Source organism: Berghia stephanieae, chromosome 6 (assembly GCF_034508935.2).
Source record: "Berghia stephanieae isolate SIO BIC M18660-M18661 chromosome 6, UCSD_Bste_1.3, whole genome shotgun sequence".
Lineage (NCBI taxonomy): Eukaryota > Metazoa > Mollusca > Gastropoda > Nudibranchia > Aeolidiidae > Berghia > Berghia stephanieae.
Genome location: NC_088365.1, coordinates 53,952,241 through 53,974,740, shown reverse-complemented (window position 1 = coordinate 53,974,740; position 22,500 = coordinate 53,952,241). Strand labels below are relative to the sequence as shown.

General features: G+C 39.5%; 2 protein-coding genes across 2 annotated transcripts in view; one reads left to right on the top strand and one right to left on the bottom strand.

The window, feature by feature from the left end:
- LOC144975267 (glutathione S-transferase 3-like) overlaps window positions 1-18,669 on the bottom strand; it is a 28,237-nt gene extending 9,568 nt beyond the window's left edge. Inside the window, exons 1-4 of the mRNA XM_078919196.1 lie at window positions 18,279-18,669; window positions 8,915-9,148; window positions 8,616-8,738; window positions 1,813-1,965 (exon numbers count right to left, since the gene is read on the bottom strand). Of these exons, the coding sequence (XP_078775322.1) occupies window positions 1,813-1,965; window positions 8,616-8,631 (169 nt within the window). The 5' untranslated portion in view covers window positions 8,632-8,738; window positions 8,915-9,148; window positions 18,279-18,669. The remainder of the gene's footprint in view (window positions 1-1,812; window positions 1,966-8,615; window positions 8,739-8,914; window positions 9,149-18,278) is intronic.
- Window positions 18,670-18,701: 32 nt separating this feature from the next.
- Window positions 18,702-22,500, top strand: part of LOC144975893 (kelch-like protein 10) — a 24,816-nt gene continuing 21,017 nt past the window's right edge. Inside the window, exons 1-3 of the mRNA XM_078920080.1 lie at window positions 18,702-18,904; window positions 20,185-20,334; window positions 21,773-21,869. Of these exons, the coding sequence (XP_078776206.1) occupies window positions 20,198-20,334; window positions 21,773-21,869 (234 nt within the window). The 5' untranslated portion in view covers window positions 18,702-18,904; window positions 20,185-20,197. The remainder of the gene's footprint in view (window positions 18,905-20,184; window positions 20,335-21,772; window positions 21,870-22,500) is intronic.

The following is a 22,500-nucleotide window of genomic DNA, read 5'->3' as shown; positions in this document are numbered from 1 at the left end:
GATGGGTGGTTGGTGGATGTATGGATAGATTGATGGAGTGGGTGGGTTGGTGGATGAATGGATAGATTGATGGATGGGTGGGTTGGTGGATGTATGGATAGATGTGATGGTGGTGGGTTGTGGATGAATGGATAGATTGATGGATGGGTGGTTGGTGATGTATGGATAGATTATGTGGGTGGGTTGGTGGATGTATGGATAGATTGAGGATGGTGGGTTGGTGGATGTATGGTAGATTGATGGATGGGTGGTTGGTGCGTATGTTATTGAGATGTGGTTGTGATGAATGGATAGATTGATGGATGGGTGGGTTGGTGGATGAATGGATAGATTGATGGATGGGTGAATGGATAGATTGATGGATGTGTGAATGGATAGATTGATGGATGGGTGGGTTGGTGGATGTATGGATAGATTGATGGATGGGTGGGTTGGTGGATGTATGGATAGATTGATGGATGGGTGGGTTGGTGGATGTATGGATAGATTGATGGATGGGTGGGTTGGTGGATGTATGGATAGATTGATGGATGGGTGGGTTGGTGGATGGATGGATAGATTGATGGATGGGTGGGTTGGTGGATGTATGGATAGATTGATGGATGTGGGGTTGGTGGATGTATGGATAGATTGATGGATGGGTGGGTTGGTGGATGTATGGATAGATTGATGGATGGGTGGGTTGGTGGATGGATGGATAGATTGATGGATGGGTGGGTTGGTGGATGGATGGATAGATTGATGTATGGATAGATTGATGTATGGATAGATTGATGTATGGATAGATTGATAGGTAACTTTCGGATAAGAAGCAAAGATCGTGCCACTGAGCCACGTTGCCCCATCGTGGCAAAATCTCTATAAACTGGGACCTCGCGAGGTCTTCCTAAAAGTCCCAGGTTTGAGGGTTGTTTGTTTTGCCTTATTGTTTTAGTTTGTTTGTTTTTTGTTTGTTTTGTTTTGTTTTCTTTCTGAGGTTTTTTTGTTGTTGTTTTTTTGGGATTTTTTTTTTTTGGGGGGGGTTTGGGGGGGGGGGGGGGGGGGGTTGCCAATATGAGGGTCATTTAAATCGATTGATATTTCACGGACGAGTTTTCAGATCAAATTTTTAGACGCACGTCATGGTTCGAACACGCTGTTCGCTCTGATAACCAGTGCAAGACTATCATGCAGCGCATGGTGGACGGACAGAGGTGAAGAGGAAGACCAAAAAAAACAACATGTGGCAGGACAACCTCAAAGAATGGACAGGCCTGGATCTTAATGGCCTTCTGGAAAAGGCCAGAGACCGTGACGAGTGGCGTGAGGTTGTGAAATCTGCATCCCGCATGTCCCCCCCCCCCCCCGGACGACCAGCTGGTCATGGGAATGGGTGAGTGAGTGGGTTTCTAGAGTGCGACAGTACAGGACCAGGATAGGTGACTAATTATTCGCTTTTCTAGTAATAATAATATAAAACAATGTCCAGGAAATGCTGGCTGAAGTTAAAAGGAGAAAACTGACCGATTATGACACTTTCGGAGGCACAACATCATCCAAAACTCAGTGTAAGAGGGGGAAAGTAACTGGTAGAGAGGCACGAGACAGAACAAGGAAGTCGTGGATATGAAATGTGGAGGCAACAACTGGCAAAAAGATAATCGACTGTTCGGTAATGGCCATTGAGCGTGAAGAATGGCGTTCCATGACATTCAACCTCTGTAGGAGAGATGGAACTCCGGTAATTGGCATTGAGCGTGAAGATTGGCGTTTCATGACATTCAACCTCTGTAAGGAGCTGGAACTCCGGTAAGGTAAAAGATACCAACTCACCGTTTTCCAGGATTCTGTCCATTTCATCTTCCAGGACATTCTTCTCCACATATTTCGCCCCAGCGGCCACGAAGAGCAGACGGATCAGTTCGGCCTCACCCCTGCGTCCAGAATACAGCAGAATGTACGGCGCCTTGCTCAGGGAAACATCAGCTTATTTGGATTTTTGGAATTAACACAAGAAATGTCTTTTATTAAAACTAATAACGTTCTTTTGTACGGCGATGTGGTCTAGTTGTATGACACTCGCCTTCGGATCGGAAGGTCCAGGGTTCTAGTCCCGCTCTGAGCGGCGTATAGTTGAATCCTTGGAAAAGGCTCTTTATTAACATTCTCTCACTGTGCTCAGGTGTAAAATGAATACCTGACCGTTGACGACGTTATCTCTGTTCGAAATAAAATGTATTATCGCCTAACAGGCGTCATGTTCCGTCCTACATGTTAAATTTTGCTGTTCGCTATGGATCCCTTGATATTGAACATATAAATGCTTATTTTTAAAAATGATTCTTTAAAAATTTCGCTTTGTGAAAGCGATTAGAGCATATTATAGGATCTTGCTGTCATGATGCTATGCATTTAGGTTAAATGTGACCCTACGTCTCGAAGCGGTATTAAGTCGGGAATTGGAAAACGAAGAAAACCGGATTTAAAGTGGGAATGGTCAAAATGATCAGATTTCAGTTTTTGGTTGTTTCAGAAACTACAATCATTTTTCTACATGAAAACATAATAATTAAAATAGATATTGAGGATAAGTTATATAAATGTTAAGTTTAAAAAAGCAACTATCAATGACACATTCAAAACGAGAGTTGACTTTCTCTCAGAGAGCAACCATTTCCAAGATTTAGTAATATTAAGTCTATTCCTCCACCAATACCATGTAAGATACCACAGCAAAGGGCGTGTCTTTATCTATCTCAGAGAAAGCATGACTGTTTCCATAATTTCATGGTTCAACCAATAATGAACTTTAAAAACTGTAAACAAGTCTAGGGCTTTCCCTGACAACTTTACAAATGAATGATTTTGATTGATCAACGCTCATCACATGCGCTGTTGGCCATTAAAATGCCCGGGCAATGTGTCATGTCGTCAGCATGTATGTGTGTGTTTGTGCATTTTGATACACACCACGTGCCATTATTTCTTTGTCTAGCTGCATTGGTTAATGATCGAGGTGAGGGTCCTTTGCTACTCTTTCTTTATTCATGAAATTATAGGACATGCTAAGACTTTAATTGGGTGGGGTTCCTGACCTCCCACAGTGGGCAGAGAGGTACTTACTGTCTTCTATCCCCCTATATTTGTTTTCCGACGAGATTTCTGTCTTTGTCTTGGAATGAGATTACTTGTTTTTGCCATGGCCCTGACCGGATACCCTTGGTGAGAGGGGAAACAGTCAAATGTATAACTAGTTATGGGAGATGATATTTTTTTCCTTGTAAATCATCTCTCTGTTATGTAATGTATTAAGTTTTGTTTACATATCATAATATGATTTGTAAACATTTGAGTGTATTCCTCTTAGTGGGGACCTGTGCTTGTGACTGGATAAGACTTTTAGGTGATCTCAAACTAAGTACTAAGTTTGCGCTTGGAATCTTCATCTGTTCCCTGTGATCCAATTCTTTGTCTTACTTTTTCTTGGCTGCTTTAATTGTAATTCTAGAACTTATTACTATCCCATTTTCTTCCTTTTTACTGGCGCTGATATGACCTTAATGTGTTGCAATCGCCGTAAAACCCTTTAAAAATAAAAACATAAGACTTTAATAGGACAACAGTTGCCTTATCTTATACTTACAGAGATTGTTGTAGGATAAACATTTAATTTTAACTACAAAAGCAGAATAGGAAATAGAGCTTTCAACAAGTAATAAACTGCCGATGGAAATACGTGTAGCTAAAAAATGAAAAAGGTTAAATGTATGGATAGACAAACAGAAAGAGAGACATACCTATTAATGGATAAATAGATAGGTAGATAGGTAGGTAGATAGATAGATAGATAGACAGACAGATAGATAGATAGATAGATAGATAGATAGATAGATAGATAGATAGATAGATAGATAGATAGATAAATGAAAAGGAGAAAGGGACAACAAGAGAGAGAGAGAGAGAGAGAGAGAGAGAGAGAGAGAGAGAGAGAGAGAGAGAGAGAGAGAGAGAGATGTTCGTTTTGTCGTGCTTTCTTTGTATACTGAAAGAAGGGGGGGGGGGGGGGGGGCGGGGGGAGGAGTCTTTCTAGACAATCAACAATGTGGGTGAACGCTAAGAAAAACTTGAGAGATTCAATAACATGATTTCATGTAAGTCATTGCAATAATAAGCCCCAATCCCTCCTCCTCAAGCTGTCAAAATGGAAACAATGCAATGAATAATTTGACCATCCATTTCTTTCATTACAATCTCATTGACCAATATGTTTCCAGTTGATTGACTATGACTTACTATGAAACAAATAAATGCTTTCTTTAACTATCCCTACAATTCTTTGCTCCGCCTCCATCCCTTTCTCCATGTCTACCTCACTCTATCCGTCTCCCTTTTCTTTCTTCCACACATACAAACACACACACACACACACACACACACACACAAACAGTTATACAGTCAGGCTTCAATCTTTACTCTATTTCCCTCCCGCCCTCTTGATGCACAAGCAGTCTCTCTCTCCTCCCCCCTCTGACTCCTCTTTTTCTTTATCTCTCTCTCTCTATCTCTCTCTCTCTCTCTCTCTTTCTGATTCTCTCACGTCTGTGTGTGTGTGTGTGTGTGTGTGTGTGTGTATTTTACTCTCTCATTCTTTCTCTTCCTCTCTCATTCTGTTTCTTGATATTTCTTTCCCTGCCCACCCGGCTTCACATAGTTTCAAAACTGTACTTTGAAATTATAAACCCTTCTCTAACTTTTGACATTTTGAAATCGTATTTCCTCTAATAAATAAGACAAAATGTCACATTAATAATTCTTGTTTCTTTATTTAAATATAAAAAATTATTCAAAAAGTGAGCAATGTTATAAAATTGTCGGCATTCTTTTCTTCTTTTTTTAAAATTTATTTTAAGGACATCTTACATCATAATGAATAACTACAAAAGTAATGATTGGATTATTTCAAACATTTGTATGTACATTATCAAATGTATATTATAAGCCCATGCCAAATTCAGTGATGCCAAAACTCCGGTTTCACCGGAAAAAATTCCTGTCTGGAGCAAAAATCTCGTGTTACGGGCAACTTCCGTCAAATTCCGGTGAGGTTAAAATGTTCCAAGGTTACCCCCCCCCCCCTCCCCGACTTTCCAGTCACTACTAATACAACCACCACCATCACATCATCTTCATTACCACTACAACTACAACAACCACACATCATCATCATCATCATCATCATCACCACTGCTACTACTACAACCACCACACATCATCATCATCATCATCATCATCATCACCACTGCTACTACTACAACCACAACCACATCATCATCATCATCACCACTGCTACTACTACAACCACCACCACATCATCATCATCGCCACTGCTACTACTACAACCACCACCACCACCACATCAACTTCATTACCACTACTACTACAACCACCACCATCACCACATCATCATCACTACCTCTCCTACTACAACCACCACCACCACATCATCATCATCATCACTACTGCCAGTACTTCAACCACAACCACCATCACCACCACATCATCATCACTACTACTGCAACCATCACTACCACTACAACTACAACCACATCACCGTCCCTACCACCACTACTATAACCACCACATCACCATCCCTACCACCACTACTACAACAACAACCCCATCACCGTCCCCACCACTACTGCAACAATCACCACATCACCATCCCCACCACCACTATTACAACAACTACCAAATCACCATCCATGCCACCACAACTACAACCACCATTACATCATCATCTCTACTACCACCATCACATCACCATCCCTGCAACTACTATTACAACCACCACAACGCCACCCCTACCACCACCAATACTACTGTAACCAATGTTGCAAGCGCCGTAAAAACCCTTCAAACAAATTTAGCTCAAATCTCTCCCTCTCTCTCTCTCTCTCTCTCTCTCTCTCTCTCTCTCTCTCTCTCTCTCTCTCTCTCTCTCGACTTAATACCGTTTCGAGGCGGAGGGTCACAAATAGTCACAATTTCTTCTTGCCAAATGGAATATACCATGACGCAGAACTATGCCCAACCTACTTTACCGTTAATAGTCGGGTTGATAAAATTCACTGAGATAAAAAAAAAATATATCTCTACGCAAAGTTGAGTCATGGAAAAGGCTCTTTACTAATATTATTTCCTCACCGTACTCAGGTGTACAATGAGTAAATGGCCCTTAACTGCGTTTTCTCTGTCGAAAACATTTGTAAATTCGCTTTGTACACACATTATGTCTCGTCCTACATGCTGTTGGCTTGGGACCCCTTATAAAGCGCTTTGAGCACATTAAGTGGATGTTTGCTTTATACAAGTGGACAAGGTTTTAAAACTAAGCTTTTCATGACGTGCTCTGGAAAATCACGTATGTAAAAATTTGACCATAACACTCGTCCTTCAAACATTAAAAAAAAAAGAAACAACAAAAAAAAAAAAACCCCAAAAAACCCAACCTTCTCAAACCTAGGACCTCGCAAGGTCTACCTTAAAGTCCCAGTTTTGGGAGTTATTGCCAAATTAACGGTCATTTAAATCAATCGATATTTGAAGGATGAGTTTTCTGGCCAAATTTCTAAATACGTGTCCAAGCGTGTCGACTTGAAATTGGCAAAATTCGGACTTTTTAATAGTAGACACTAAAATTGCCTTTAAAAATTACCAATTTATTTGTGATCCTTCGCCTCAAAACGGTATTAAGTCGGGATGGTTAAGATGTTGAAAATTGAATTTATAGCCAGAAATATCAGTCTTGTGTTGAGTTTGTATGTTTTATTGAGGGGAATGGATACCATATTTTAGGGTGCTAATGCCAAAAATTTATATTTTTGACCAGTTTAACATTAAATTCGGCTTTTAAGCATCTGGTTCGTTCCGACATAATACCGTTTTGAGACGACGGGTCACATTTATTCTTAAAAGTGAGTGGAGCAGGGATTTATGTTAATAATAATGGAAGATGAAGTGAGTTGAAACGTGCCAGAAGACAATAGAGTATATGTTGCAGTGAATGACGTAATCAGTCGGATGGTGAAAAGGTTTGAGCGGAGATCTTGCCAAGTTTAGTTAGAAGGTCAATATTGATCAAATATGAGTTCTTGCAATAAATGATTAAATCAACCCTTTTGTACATCTTCGGTTAATATCAAAGCTTAATTCCACTTCTAAATATTTTTCACAGCTAGTCAAGTTGAAAAAGTATGAAATTTGAGAAAAGTTGCAGGATACCTTTCCCATACACCTGACCAAAACTTCGTGAAAAATTAGCTGGTTTACTTCAAATAAAGATTAAAATGCTCTGGTGAGCAGATTCTTTCAGAAAATGCAAAAAAAAAAGCAAATCCAAAATTTTCACCTTCTAAATGATTATGTCATGCACTGACATATTTTTTTCTCCCGTGGTGATGGGGGCTCGAACCCACGACCTTACTGATACGACAACCCCGCCTGTCCACCACTTCGACGTCACCCACCACTGCCAGTAATGGAGGACGTCGACATCATAGCGTCCCTCTCACGGCCGGGTGGAATTGTCGTATTAGTAAGGTCGTGGGTTCGAGCCCTCATTACCACGAGAAGAAAAATATGTCATTGCATGACATAATCGGTCGGAAGGTGATAATTTTGGATGCCTGAAGCCCTGGATCGTGAAAATACTAACAAACGATAATACAGAGGCAAAGACGTGGGTCAGTGGGTAGGGTGTCCCTGGGGTGTGATAGGAGTGATAAGGGCAAGTCGGCGTGTTCACACAGTCGTGAACTTTCTAGAAAATAGTGGAAGATTAAAAGACTTAATAGAAATGTAATATTATTAGTGGTAATAGTAATAGTAGTTGTAGCGATAGTAGTAGTAGTAGTAGTAGTAGTAGTAGTAGTAGTAGTAGTAGTAGTAGTAGTAGTAGTAGTAGTAGTAGTAGTAGTACAGTAGTAGTAGTAGTAGTAGTAGTAGTAGTAGTAGTAGTAGTAGTAGTAGTAGTAGTATAGTAGTAGTAGTAGTAGTATAGTAGTAGTAGTAGTAGTAGTAGTAGTAGTAGTAGTAGTAGTAAGTAGATGTAGTAGTAGTAGTAAGTAGTAGGTAGAGTAGTAGTAGAGTAGTAGTAGTAGTAGTAGTAAGTAAGGTAGTAGTAGTAGTAGTAAGTAGTAAGTAGTAGATAGTAAGTAGTAGTAGTAGTAGTAGTTAGTAGTAGTAGTAGTAAGTAGTAGTAGTAGTAGTAGTAGTAGTAGTAGTAGTAGTAGTAGTAGTAGTAGTAGTAGTAGTAGTAGTAGTAGTAGTAGTAGTAGTATAGTAGTAGTAGTAGTAGTAGTAGTAGTAGTAGTAGTAGTAGTAGTAGTAGTAGTAGTAGTAGTAGTAGTATAGTAGTTAGTATAGTAGTAGTAGTAGTATAGTAGTAGTAGTAGTAGTCAGTAGTAGTATAGTAGTAGTAGTAGTAGTAGTAGTAGTAAGAGTATAGAGTATATGTAGTATATATATAGTATAGTATTGATAGGTTGTTGTTGATAGTGATAGAAGGAATGACTCTCCAGTATCACTCTTTTGTTAGTATCTCGAGCCGTTTCCTGTTGACAACTGAATCAACTCACATAGTTTTTTGGCCATTCTGCTCCAGCGAGTCAATGCCTTGTCGGCTTCACTGTATTGTCGACCGTCCGATGGACGTCTTCTGACGGTCACTCAGTCATTCCCACACTGGCTTGTAGGACAAGCTGCCGAGAAATAATGGATGCTATGCGCTTTGGTAAAATACTTACAACGTCCGTCAGGCGAACTAAACAGAAGAAGAAGAAGAAGAAGAAGAAGAAGAAGAAGAAGAAGAAGAAGAAGAAGAAGAAGAAGAAGAAGAAGAAGAAGAAGAAGAAGAAGAAGAAGAAGATAACTTTACCTATCCCTTGTGTTGAACCCTCCCCACTCTACATAATGGCCCGAGGCCACGGTGGCCAGACGCATGACGGGTGAGGTGAAGGCCGTTTCCTCAGCGGCTGGTTCGTTCCTCGCTTCCTGGACATGTCCCAGACGAGACCTCCGACTGAACGCCTTCTCCGACAGGCTCATCGTCCTGGTGCGAGGCCCAGGGTACTCCAAGTCCGAAGCGGCTCGGGGTGTTTGAGGTGTCCTCCTGAATTGGTGTTGGGGCAGAAGTAATTCATAACAACAAATATTATTGAAAAATATGTATGTGAGCCACTGCCCCCAAAGACCAAGGGGGGGGGGTACCTTGATAGCTCAGTTGGTAGGGCACTCGCTTCATACGCAAAGGGAACGGCAGTAGTTTATCTTGTGTTCGATATCACGCAGTTGTTTTTTGCGGTCCGGAGCTCCCTAAACATATCGATAATCGATCGTTTTAATTGTATATCGATATGTTTCTAAGTATCGATATTTTATAAATCAGCCGTTGTCGTGGGTTAGAATGTGTGTCAAGGTCGACTTGTCTTTGATTGGTCAATGTCTTATTGCACAACCTTTTAATCCGACGTGTACATATACGCAGGTCTGCCATCCGAACCCACTTATGGGCCTAGTTTAAAATTTGTTGTAATGGACAATATTTTGCGTTATTATATTTTAGATTCCCATTACAACAATGAGCCCATAAGGAATCTGGGTTATCAGACCTGAAAATAAGTGCACGTTGGTTTGATCCATTGTGTTTGTCTAATGTCTCAAACTCTTCAAACTTCCGTACCTGAGTCAAACGAGTCAAGGTCATTACCGTTAATAGTTGATTATTCAAGTACCAGATCTGACTGTAGCCAGGGTTAAAATGGAGCAACTCAAATGTCTTCCTCCTCGTCCTCTCGTGTTCAATGCATGTGTTGTTTGATGCAAGCGAGGGTTCAATGTATGTGTTGTTTGATGCAAGCGTGTGTTCAATGTATGTGTTGTTCGATGCAAGCGTGTGTTCAATGTGTGTGTTGTTTGATGCAAGTGTGTGTTCAATGTATGTGTTGTTTGATGCAAGTGTGTGTTCAATGTATGTGTTGTTTGATGCAAGCGTGTGTTCAATGTATGTGTTTTGATGCAAGCGTGTGTTCAATGTATGTGTTGTTTGATGCAAGCGTGTGTTCAATGTGTGTGTTGTTTGATGCAAGTGTGTGTTCAATGTATGTGTTGTTTGATGCAAGCGTGTGTTCAATGTATGTGTTGTTTGATGCAAGCGTGTGTTCAATGTATGTGTTGTTCGATGCAAGCGTGTGTTCAATGTGTGTGTTGTTCGATGCAAGCGTGTGTTCAATGTATGTGTTGTTCGATGCAAGCGTGTGTTCAATGTGTGTGTTGTTCGATGCAAGCGTGTGTTCAATGTATGTGTTGTTCGATGCAAGCGTGTGTTCAATGTGTGTGTTGTTCGATGCAAGCGTGTGTTCAATGTATGTGTTGTTCGAAGCAAGCGTGTGTTCAATGTATGTGTTGTTCGATGCAAGCGTGTGTTCAATGTATGTGTTGTTCGATGCAAGCGTGTGTTCAATGTATGTGTTGTTCGATGCAAGCGTGTGTTCAATGTATGTGTTGTTCAATGCAAGCGTGTGTTCAATGTATGTGTTGTTTGATGCAAGCGTGTGTTCAATGTGTGTGTTGTTCGATGCAAGCGTGTGTTCAATGTATGTGTTGTTCAATGCAAGCGTGTGTTCAATGTATGTGTTGTTTGATGCAAGCGTGTGTTCAATGTATGTGTTGTTTGATGCAAGCGTGTGTTCAATGTCAACTTCGAACTATCTATCATCATCATCATCATCATCATCATCATGAAGTTCCATATCTGAAGCAGACGTCGGAGGTCATCTTCCGCCAAGCTGATCTATCTCTTGCCAATTCTATTAAAGCAGTGCCACCTTTCTCAGCTTCGTCTGTCCAAGTTCTTGTCCCTTTCAAATAAGTTATTCTTTGTCTTCCTCTTATTCTTTTTCCATTCATCTTTCCAGTCAAGGCGATTACTTCCAAACCAGGGTGGCGGATAAGGTGTCCTGAAAATTCCATTTGGCGTTTGATGATTTTTGTTATCAGTGATCTTTTTCTGTTTGCCATTTCTAAAATTTCTTCATTTCTTTTCCTTTCCACCCATGACACCCTCATCATTCTTCTGTAAAACCACATTTCCGCTGCCTCCAGTCTTTTAACCATAGTCTTGTTTATGGTCCAGCTCTCACAACCATATAGCAGCACAAACAGTACATAGCAATCCAGGACTTTGATTTTTGTTTTCATGCTAATATTCCTGTTTTTCATAATTGTATGCAGCTGATTGAATGCATTCTTCGCCATACCTATTCTTTCCTTTATTTCACAATCTGATTTTCCATTTGATGTTACATTGAAGCCTAAATATTTGAAACATTCAACTTGTTGTATTGTTTGTCCTCTGCTTGTTATTACACAGGTTGTTGGGTTATTATTTTTAGATACCGTCATACATTCTGTTTTAGATATATTCAGTTCCAGTCCCATATTTTCACTACTCCTGACTACAACATCCAGTAATTTTTGTAGTTCATGTTCAGATTCTGCCAGTAGAACCGTATCATCTGCATACCTCAGATTTGTTACATTCTTTCCTCCAATAACACCCCCTTCTTATGTTCGATATCTCTTAATATCATTTCACTATAGAGGTTGAATAAATCTGGAGACAAAACACACCCCTGCCTAACTCCTCTTCTAATAGGTGTAAAACTGCTTAGCTCGTTGTCAACACGAATTGCTGCTTCTTGTTCCCAGTTCCGTAATATTCTTAAATCTTTACCATCAATGTCCAAGGATGATAGAATTTTGAATAGTTTTTCGTGTTGTACTTTATCAAAGGCTTTTGAATAGTCGATGAAACACATATACAGATCTTTATTTACTTCAATACATCTTTCCATCAGCATTGATAATGTGAATATTCCATTTCTGGTACCCTTGTCCTCAACAAAACCAAATTGCATCTCCCCAATTTCAGGTCGTATTTTATTTCTTATTCTTAGTAAAATTATCTTCAAAAGAATTTTTGTGAGGTGGCTCATTAGGCTAATAGTTCTGTGTTGTTCACAATCAACTGCCCCTGGCTTTTTTTTAGTAATGCTATAAAAATGGATCGTTTCATATCAGTTGGCATGTTTCCTATGTCATACACTTGATTTAGAAGGTTTGTAATGAATTCAATCCCCCATTCACCCAGGCCAGTCAAGGCTTCAATTGTTATGGCATCAGGTCCTGCAGCTTTTCCATTTTTCATGCTTTTCATGACGTTCCTAACTTCATCTTTCATTATAGAAGGCCCTTCCAGTTCTTTCATCATAGGCATTTCTCCTCGATTATCAAAGAAAAGTTCTTCAATATATTCTGACCATCTGTTTAGAATGCAGTCTTTGTCCATGATGGTGTTTCCACGCTTGTCTTTGATGCATCCACTTTTAGCACCTGATTTAGTTTTGTTTGTCACTTCTTTGATTTTCTGATGGAAGAATTTGCCATTTTTTTCTTTGCAGGACATTATATAGTGACATTGTTCATTTATCCAGTCTTCTTTAGCTCGTTGCATTTTCTTTTTATCTGCTGGTTCAGAGTCTTGTATTTTTCTTCCTGACTTTTGGCCTTTCTTCTCTCATTCATCAGTTCTAATATCTCTGGAGTAATCCATTTCTTCTTCTGCAACTTAAGTGTGGTTGGAACATTTTCTTCTAATGATGCAGCAACACTGTCTTTAAACTGCTCATATTTCTCTTCTATATCTGTTAGTTCTCCAAGCACTTCAAACTTGTTTCTTACTGATAGTTCAAATTTTTCTTGTATCTTCTGTTCTTCCCGGAGAATGTCTAGATGGTATTTCGGTTTAGCCTTTGCTCTTTTGCAGATTTTCAATTTAACTCGTATGGGGCATAGCACATGTATATGATCACTGCTACAGTCAGCCCCCGGCATAGATTTGGCATACAAAACTGAGTTTCGGAAACGTTTGCTGGTGAGTATGTAATCTATTTGGTTTCTCACTCCATCTCCAGGACTTTTCCATGTCTACGTCCTTCTATTGTGGTTTGTTGACCAAGTATTTGTGATTGTCAGATCACGTTGACGGCACCATTGAATAAGACGGTCACCTCTGTCATTTTTGTCTCCCAGACCATGTGGGCCCACAATATCTTCTATTATTTCTCGGCCCACCTTGGCATTAAAATCGCCCATGATGTTTTATGTCTGAAGACTTAAACTGATGCATTGCTTTATCTATTTGTTCATAGAAATTTTCCACTTCTTCATCATCGTGACTGGTGGTTGGGGCGTATATTTGTAAAATATCAAAATCAAAAGGTTTTGCTTGTAGTTTGATTGCCATTACTCTGTCTGATATGAGCCAGAATCCTTTGACTGCTCGCGCCGTTTTATTATCTAGTATAATTCCAACTCCCCTTTGGTGTTCTCCTCCTCCTGAGTATATAATTTTAGTCATCATAATTAAGTTCTCCTGCTCCTTTCCATCTAACTTCTGATAATCCTAAAACATTGATATTCAATCTCTTCATTTCCATAACTACATTTGCTAATTTTCCTTTCTGATACAGACTTCTTACATTCCATGTTGCTGTTCGTAATGTTTGGTGGTGCACAGTAGCTGGATGACGGTCGAGAGTCACCTGTTCACCTGCATGACTATCTCTACCGGACGAGGCTGTAATCGAGTTTCTCGAAAAACATCCATTGACGTCGTTGACTAGATTCGCTTGGACGGACATCATGACGATCTTGGGATGATACGTCAGTGGTTTCCCGTTGCCTTCTGACGGATTTTTATCTGGTTTACTCCATAGCCTTTTGACCTCCCGGTCATAACCCACAAGGCAGTGGGAGCATTTGGCAGGTTTTAAGGCGCCTCCCATTCGCCTTGATAGTCCCTTCATAGAGTATTTGAGGCATTTTGTATGTGTAGCTGTGCTGCCAGACTACCCAACCTCACTCTCCACGACTATCGCCAGTTGGTCCGCGGCTTTACAGATAACCTATAGATCAAGATCTGTAGGCCGTTCCACGATCCGCCACCTGTGGACGCGCTGGGTTGGGGATGTTCGCCCCAGCTGTACCCAGGAACTATCTATAGGTATTAAAATTGTCTCAACTATCGGGAGCATATGTGGTGTAATGGTAGCACGTCTGACCGGTAATCAGAAGGTTTGAGGTTCGATCCCCAGTCAAGGTCGACTAATTTTATGGGATGGTTTTTATTGGCTGGTATGTTTCTTTCTTGCTTTTTCTGGCACCTTTCATGCACACTGGTTCAGTTCTTTATCTTTACTTATAGATAGTTCGAAGATGACGTCACTCATGTCTTTGTTATTGTTTTGTGCCATCCGCGTTTATGAGTAGTTGTCACTGAACTGTATTAACCAAACTATAAACGTTCAAAGTTCCACATAGTTTTCTGTGTTGGTCCGTTATACTTCCGGATGGCAACGTTGTGAGCTTCTTAGCCAAGCGCATACTATCTATAGATGTTGTAAGGTACCAATTGTACATTGATATATACATTGTTCTAAACAAAGGAGAGAACAATTATAAAGTTTCCCATGATAATTATTTACATAAATTCTATCTTTACCCCAGCTATGTAAATGTTGCTGCTCGAAGCTCGAAGAAATGAATAACAATGTGAAATTGAATGAAAGCTTCAATTTAATGTACGAAACAGAAAATGTGGACGATTCGGGTTTCCCCTTTATTAAGAAAAACACGATGAATGAAACACTACAGACTAATGAGATAATGTAATCATTTGGCCACTATAGGGAATGATATTAGCGGAAGAGTAGCGTCCCTTGATTGGACGTCACCCATAGTCTGTGACGTCACTGGCGGAAAAGTTATTAGAGAGAGAACGTCATGTTGGTTGTGCGCATGCGTCTCTCGTCCGCGCTTCCGGTGAAAGCGGCTTGAGACACTTCAAAACCAAATTGACGTTCTCTCTGTAAGGTGACGTTCAATCAAGGGACGCTACTCTTCCGCTAATCTCATTCACTATGACATTATTAAATTGAAGCTTTCATTCAATTTCACATTGTTATTTATTTCTTCGAGCTTCGAGCAGCAACATTTACATGGCTTTTACATAATTTTCATGGGAAAGTTTAAAATTATTCTCTCCTTTGTTTAGAACAATGTATTGATAGTATGCGCTTGGCTAAGAAACTCATAACATTGCCATCCGGAAGTATAACGAACCAACACACAAAACTTTGTGTAACCTTAAACGTTTATAGTCTGGTCAATACAGTTTAGTGAGAATCACTCACAAACGCGGATGGCAAAATACAATAACAAAGGCTTGAGTGACGTCATCTTCGTTCTATCTATATATCAATGTACGATTGGAACCTTTCGTTTATTAAATTGAGGCTTACATGCAAGTTCACATTATACCCCCCCCCCCCCCCGTGGAGAAATGATTACTACCAAAGAGTGTGTAGGGTAACGTAGTTACCAAGAGCTCTCACTTCTCTTAACCGCAATGCTATTGTCGCGTGCCAGGCGAGACAGCGAGGTGGGTGTGCTCCGCGATTATCATGCGCGCTAGGCTTACTGATACAATGAAGAAAATACGAGTAGAAGACGGAAGATGTTTGGCTTCACCAAAAGCGGGAAGTGAGAGCTCTTGGTAACATAACAATCGTTACCTACACGCTCTTTGTTACTACCAAATTAAATAATTATACAACACAACGTGAGTTGGTCTCCCCACCTTTCCAGTTATAATTATAATGATTTAAAAGAATCTTGTTATTTCATATCTCCATGTGTCCTTGACTTACTTTCACAGACTCCTGTCACAATACGTCAATTATCCTTGACATTCAGATAGATAGAATGAAGTTGGCGTCACTCGGGTCTTTGTTATTGTTTATTTTATTTGTTTATTTTTTGATTTTGTTTGTTTGTTGCTGTTTTTTTGGGTTTTTTTTTGCCATCCTCATTTATGAGTAATTCTCACTAAACTGTATTATCCAGACTATATAAACGTTTAAGATTACACATAGTTTTGTGTGTTGGTTTGTTATACTTCCGGATAGCAATGCTGTGAGCTTCTTAGCCAAGCGCATACTATCTATTGACTCATATCAAAATATGTATAACATCCGGTCTCAGACGTCATCAAGGTCACGTGCGTTTCCCGTGTTAGCCTTAGGGCTAACCCACACTGGAGACTGACTCCGATGATCCGGGACTGCCCGTCCTCTGCCGTCCTCTGCCGTCTCCCGGATAAAGACGTCGGGCACGGACAAAACACTAAGCATAAAGAGAAGAGCTGCTAGACCTACCCATACCAAGCTCCCGACGGGTAGCTGGATCCGTTAGATCTGACGGAAAGTACTTTGCGATAGACGAGCGTCCTATCCTAGGGGTAGCAAGCAATTGCTATTGTCCGTTTCACGCTATAGAAACCGGGATAAACTCCGGCTCAATGGGCATCATGACTCTGAAGGACTACTTTTTTTTAAATGTTTGTCCGAGCGGGTTTGAGGCGTGTCAAGAATCCTGGGTTTTGATTGGTCAAAAGTCTACTGTTTAATTGTCATTGATACCGACCGTATAAACAGTGAGTGTAGTGAGGTACTCCTTGTGCATGGTGCGCAATTTTATCAATGACTCATACAGTAAGGCAGATCTGCCTAGTACTAATAAAAATTCGTAAAAATCCGAATTTTTGGCTTCAGTTACACTACACGACTAAATTCGCCTCTTTGACTCAATAATTCTTGTTGAACAGGAAAGTTTAATTCCTTAGAATCTATATTTAGGCATTTGGGGAATCTAGGAATCATGCTAAAAGTAAATTGTTTATTTCTACAGCTATTTAAAGTGACTTTTTCTTTATTTTTCCCCCTTAGTGTAAATGTTGCTACTCGAAGCTCGAAGAAATAAATAATAACGTGAAGATAATAACGTGAAGTTGAATGTAAGCTTCAATTTAATTACAAAAACAGATCAAATTAACGTTTCGGGTTTCCCCTTAATCAACAAAACAGGATGATTGAAACACCACCGATGAATGAGATGATCTGTGAGAGATTGAAAGAATTAAATCTCCCGACCTTAGATTACAGGAGAAGAAGGGGAGATATGATCCAAACATATAAAATAGTAAAGGGAATAGTCAGGGAAGAGGCAGGATTCCTTAAACCAAACAAGAACATTCAGACACGAGGAAACAGCAAGAAACTGAAAAAAGAACGTTTTAAAACAAATGAAAGAAGGAACTTTTTTCATCTAGAATTGTAAATAACTGGAATAAACTACAAGAAACCACAGTATCAGCAAAAAATTTGAATAAATTCAAAGCAGAGTTGGAGATAAGCAACACCCTAGGAAACAAGTTCAATTATAAAAATTGGTCCAATCATTAATAGATGAGGAGGAGCGAAGGAGACTACACCAAGTCTAAAAGCTCTATACAGAGGTATCCAGGTAGGTATCCAGGTACCATCTCATTCATCTGTGGTGTTTCAATCATCTTGTTTTGTTGATAAAGGGGAAACCCGAAACATTCATTTGATCTGTTTTTGTAATTAAATTGAAGCTTACATTCAACTTCACGTTATTATTTATTTTTTCCCTTGGAAACTACGATTTTTTAAATTTTCAAGTTGGCAGCTCTGATTAAGGTGTTAACGACACCGTGCTTGATAAGCAGATTGAAGAAAAGGAAGAAAAAAAATTCAACATTGCCCCCCCCCCCCCCCCCCCCCCGCGCCACTACGAAAATATCAGGGGTTATTATTACTAGGATTAACATCAAATCAAGAAGTCTGAGGTTCAATGGAAGAATGATCTTTTCTTCGTGAAAAAAAATAGAAGTGTGTGTGTTTGTGTGTGTGTGTAGGGTGGGGGGGGGGGGGCAGTTTTTCTTGAATCTTACTGTCCACTTTGTCTCGCATTTCGTTTATGCAGTAAGTGTTACGATATCCATCGCTTCTTGTAAACAGGCACCTATTCACGACTGAATACCTCAATGTGATTCAAAAAACGTGTACCTATTTGTAGGTCTGATAACCAATATAATATGGGCTCATTGCTGTAACGGAAATCACAAAAAACAGTGACCATTGCAACAATCTTAAACATGGCCCAAAATTACTTTCGGATGTCAGACCTGCAAAAAAATGCACGTCAGCTTCAAACGTATAGCATAGCAAGAACTGATTGTTGTTGTATAAAATACAGCAGATTGAATATTTGACAATTTACAAATCTATTGATAGAATGCGTTTAGATAAAATACTCACCAGTTCTGCTCACCAGATGAATCGAACCAAAACGCAAAACTGTATGAAATATTTCAATCCTGATTTTGATTGTAAGAATTCAGTGAGACGTGCTAATCCCCCAAGACTTGCGGTCTAAATAAATTAACAACAAACTGAATGACACCAACCTCATTCTGTCTATTTAAACATAAAATTACTGTAATAAAAATCAAATAGTGTAAAAAATGAAAAAAATAAATGAATAAATAACACAATTATATTTCAATTGTTCAAATAATTTGATCTTCTGTCAATCAATCAATCAATTATTCTCTTCTCATTCAAATCATTTTTTTTTTCGTTTAGGAAAAAATAAACATGAAGAATCTCAATGAAATTTTGACTTCCTAGTTTTTGATGACGTATTTGTACCTAGCACGTCACATGTTCTTGAGATTTCGAATGGCCCAAGCAACCATGAATTGCTTTTCTCTTGATTTCGATCCAATTTCAAACAAAATAAACGATTATTTGTCGTTTCTCCAAGAAAAATATTCTTAGATTTTGTCAAATTGAATCAGCCATTGAAGCGGTACTGCATAGAATTGAATTAAAATCAAAAACAGAAAGTATTCGTATAGGATCTACTTTGTCTTCGTGCTCAGGTGAGAGGCGCCATTGTTTACTAACGTGTTTGGGTTTGTTTACATTTTGGATGGCTTTAAATATTTCTAACATTCTTCATGGATATCAATTTTAGTAAGATTTTTCACTGACAGGGAATTTGTTCATCTCAAAAGGCAAATAATTTCTAAGTCTCGACCAACATTGAAACTACATTTAAACAGTTTTGTAGAGTGTTTGGTTTGTTTACATTTTAAATTCCAATTACTTACCCGGAAAACATTGCGCATGAATGACACTGATCCCTGCTTTCAATTGTCAACTTTCGATTTTTAAAAAGTGATGAAATGACGTCAGCAGTTTGGGCCTATTAAGTGATGATGCAATCGTTGTGTTTGAGATCGAAATGAATTGGAAAAAAAAAATAAAATAAACAAGAATTGTAAATAACTGGAATAAACTGCAAGAAACCACAGTATCAGCAAAAAATTTGAATAAATTCAAAGCAGAGTTGGAGATAAGCAACACCCTAGGAAACAAGTTCAATTATAAAAATTGGTCCAATCATTAATAGATGAGGAGGAGCGAAGGAGACTACACCAAGTCTAAAAGCTCTATACAGAGGTATCCAGGTATAAATGGAGTAAGCAATGAGTAACGTAAAATGATAAAGAAAGCGATATACAATTCTTAGATAGCGCGCTTCTTGGCTTCACCATGCTACATGCGCTATGAAATGCTGCATCATTAACCAAGAGGCTCATTATGGTAGCAAACTTTTATATCAAACAGTACAAACGACGGGTGTATGGGATGAAAATAATAATAATAATAATAATAATAATAATAATAATAATAATAATAATAATAATAATAATAATAATAATAATATTGATAATAATAATAATAATAATAATAATAATAATAATAATAATAATAATAATAATAATAATAATAATAATAACAATAATAATAATGATAATAAGTCCATCAGATTATAAGCGTCCAAGGTTCCACGTAGTTTTGAGTGTTGGTACGTTCTATCCATTTAAGTAAAATACTCAGAACATCCACCAACCGTATATGACGTACCAACAGACATATCTGTGTAACCTTGAACTTTTGCAGTCTCATTGATACAATTTAATGAGAACTAATCCCCAAAATGACTGTCTAAAAACATAAAACAAAGAGCTGAGTGATGTCAATTTCGTTCCATCTATATTATTTGTCCGGGCGGGTTTGAGGGTATGTCACAATTCCCGTGTTTTGATTGGTTAATAAAGACTAGTGGTTAATGACCTCTGACCTTTGCCACCAGGTGGGCATGCGTCATGGCCATGGACACACACCGGGATCTGGGGCCACAGCTAGAGGAGTTAAGGGCCAAGGGATTGTTTTGTGACGTCACCATGATCTTTCCCAGGGATGGGGGTCGGTCAATGCACGTACATAGGAACATCTTGGCAAGGTGAGTTTTACGTTACATTCTCCCTATTCCACTCACCCCCCCCCCCCCCACACACACACATACTCGCCACACAGTTACCGGAAGTGGTATTTAGGAGAAAACTCTTAACCTGTTATAATATGGAATGTGCGTTAAGAGCCTTTTCCAAAGACTCAGTCACTATGCGCCGCTCTAGGCTCGAACTCAGGGCCTTCCGATCCGAAGGCGAGTGTCATACCACTAATAGGCTACATAGCCGCATAAGAGATGATATTATAGTCAAGTCGCGCCAAAAGAAGAAGAAAAAAAACTTACAGGATGGAAGTTGTGGAAATGGGGGGGGGGGGGGGGGGGGGAAGGGTAGAGGGTCAGGGTCAAGGGAGACAATTCACTAACGTACGGGAACAGACCAATTGATTTATTAGAGTATTATTAGTATAGTCGAGGGATTAGGCCCATGGAACCAAAAGGTTCCAAGTCTGAGACTCGGTTCGGGTACTTCCGATTTCTTTTCCTTGGGTAAGAATACTACCCCCCCCCCCCCCACATTTGCTCATTTTGGACAACATGGGTGATTCCTGGGATCACAAAGCGTTTGTTTGATGGATTATCTATATTCCTTTATGGAATGTCTAGGTGACGGCATCTCACTGTGACAACATGGGTGATTCCTGTTGACATCAGACATCTTGTTTGATGGATTATCTATATTCCTTTATGGAATGTCTAGGTGACGGCATCTCACTGTGACAACATGGGTGATTCCTGTTGACATCAGACATCTTGTTTGATGGATTATCTATATTCCTTCATGTATTGCCTAGGTGACGGTATCTCACTCTGACAACATGGGTGATTCCTGTTGACATCAGACATCTTGTTTGATGGATTATCTACATTCCTTTATGGAATATCTAGGCGACGGTATCTCACTGTGACAACATGGGTGATTACTGTTGACATCAGACATCTTGTTTGATGGATTATCTATATTCCTTCATGCAATGCCTAGGCGACGGTAGCTTACTGTGACAACATGGGTGATTACTGTTGACATCAGACATCTTGTTTGATGGATTATCTATATTCCTTCATGCAATGTCTAGGCGACGGTATCTCACTGTGACAACATGGGTGATTACTGTTGACATCAGACATCTTGTTTGATGGATTATCTATATTCCTTCATGCAATGCCTAGCCGACGGTAGCTTACTGTGACAACATGGGTGATTACTGCTGACATCAGACATCTTGTTTGATGGTTTATCTATATTCCTTCCTGAAATCCCTAGGCGACAGCATCTAACATAATATCGGAAATGGGGTATTTTTTTAAAATAAAACCGTATTAATGAGAAACAAAAAACTTTTATTCAACATCAAAGAAGACTCCTCTCATACATCACGTGACATAATATCATTTTGAATCAATGATTTTTCTCTCCATTCCTTTCCAGTTGCAGTGAATATTTCCGGACTTTGTTTACGTTCAACATGACCACGTCCTGCCACATGGAGGTGGAGATTCCAGGAATTTCTTACGGTGATATGGAGGTCAGTGGCCTTGATCGTGATAGTGACAGAATGGGTGACAGTGACAGTTACAAGATGGGTGACACTGACAGTGACAGTGATAGTGACAGAATGGGTGACAGTGACAGTGATAGTGACAGAATGGGTGACATTGACAGTGATAGTGACAGAATGGGTGACATTGACAGTGATAGTGACAGAATGGGTGACAGTGACAGTGATAGTGACAGAATGGGTGACATTGACCGTGATAGTGACAGAATGGGTGACAGTGACAGTTACAAGATGGGTGACACTGACAGTGACAGTGATAGTGACAGAATGGGTGACAGTGACAGTGATAGTGACAGAATGGGTGACATTGACAGTGATAGTGACAGAATGGGTGACATTAACAGTGATAGTGACAGAATGGGTGACAGTGACAGTGATAGTGACAGAATGGGTGACAGTGACAGTGATAGTGACAGAATGGGTGAAAGTGACAGTGATAGTGACAGAATGGGTGACAGTGACTGTGATAGTGACAGAATGGGTGACAGTGACAGTGATAGTGACAGAATGGGTGACAGTGAAAGTGATAGTGACAGAATGGGTGACAGTGACAGTGATAGTGACAGAATGGGTGACAGTGACAGTGATAGTGACAGAA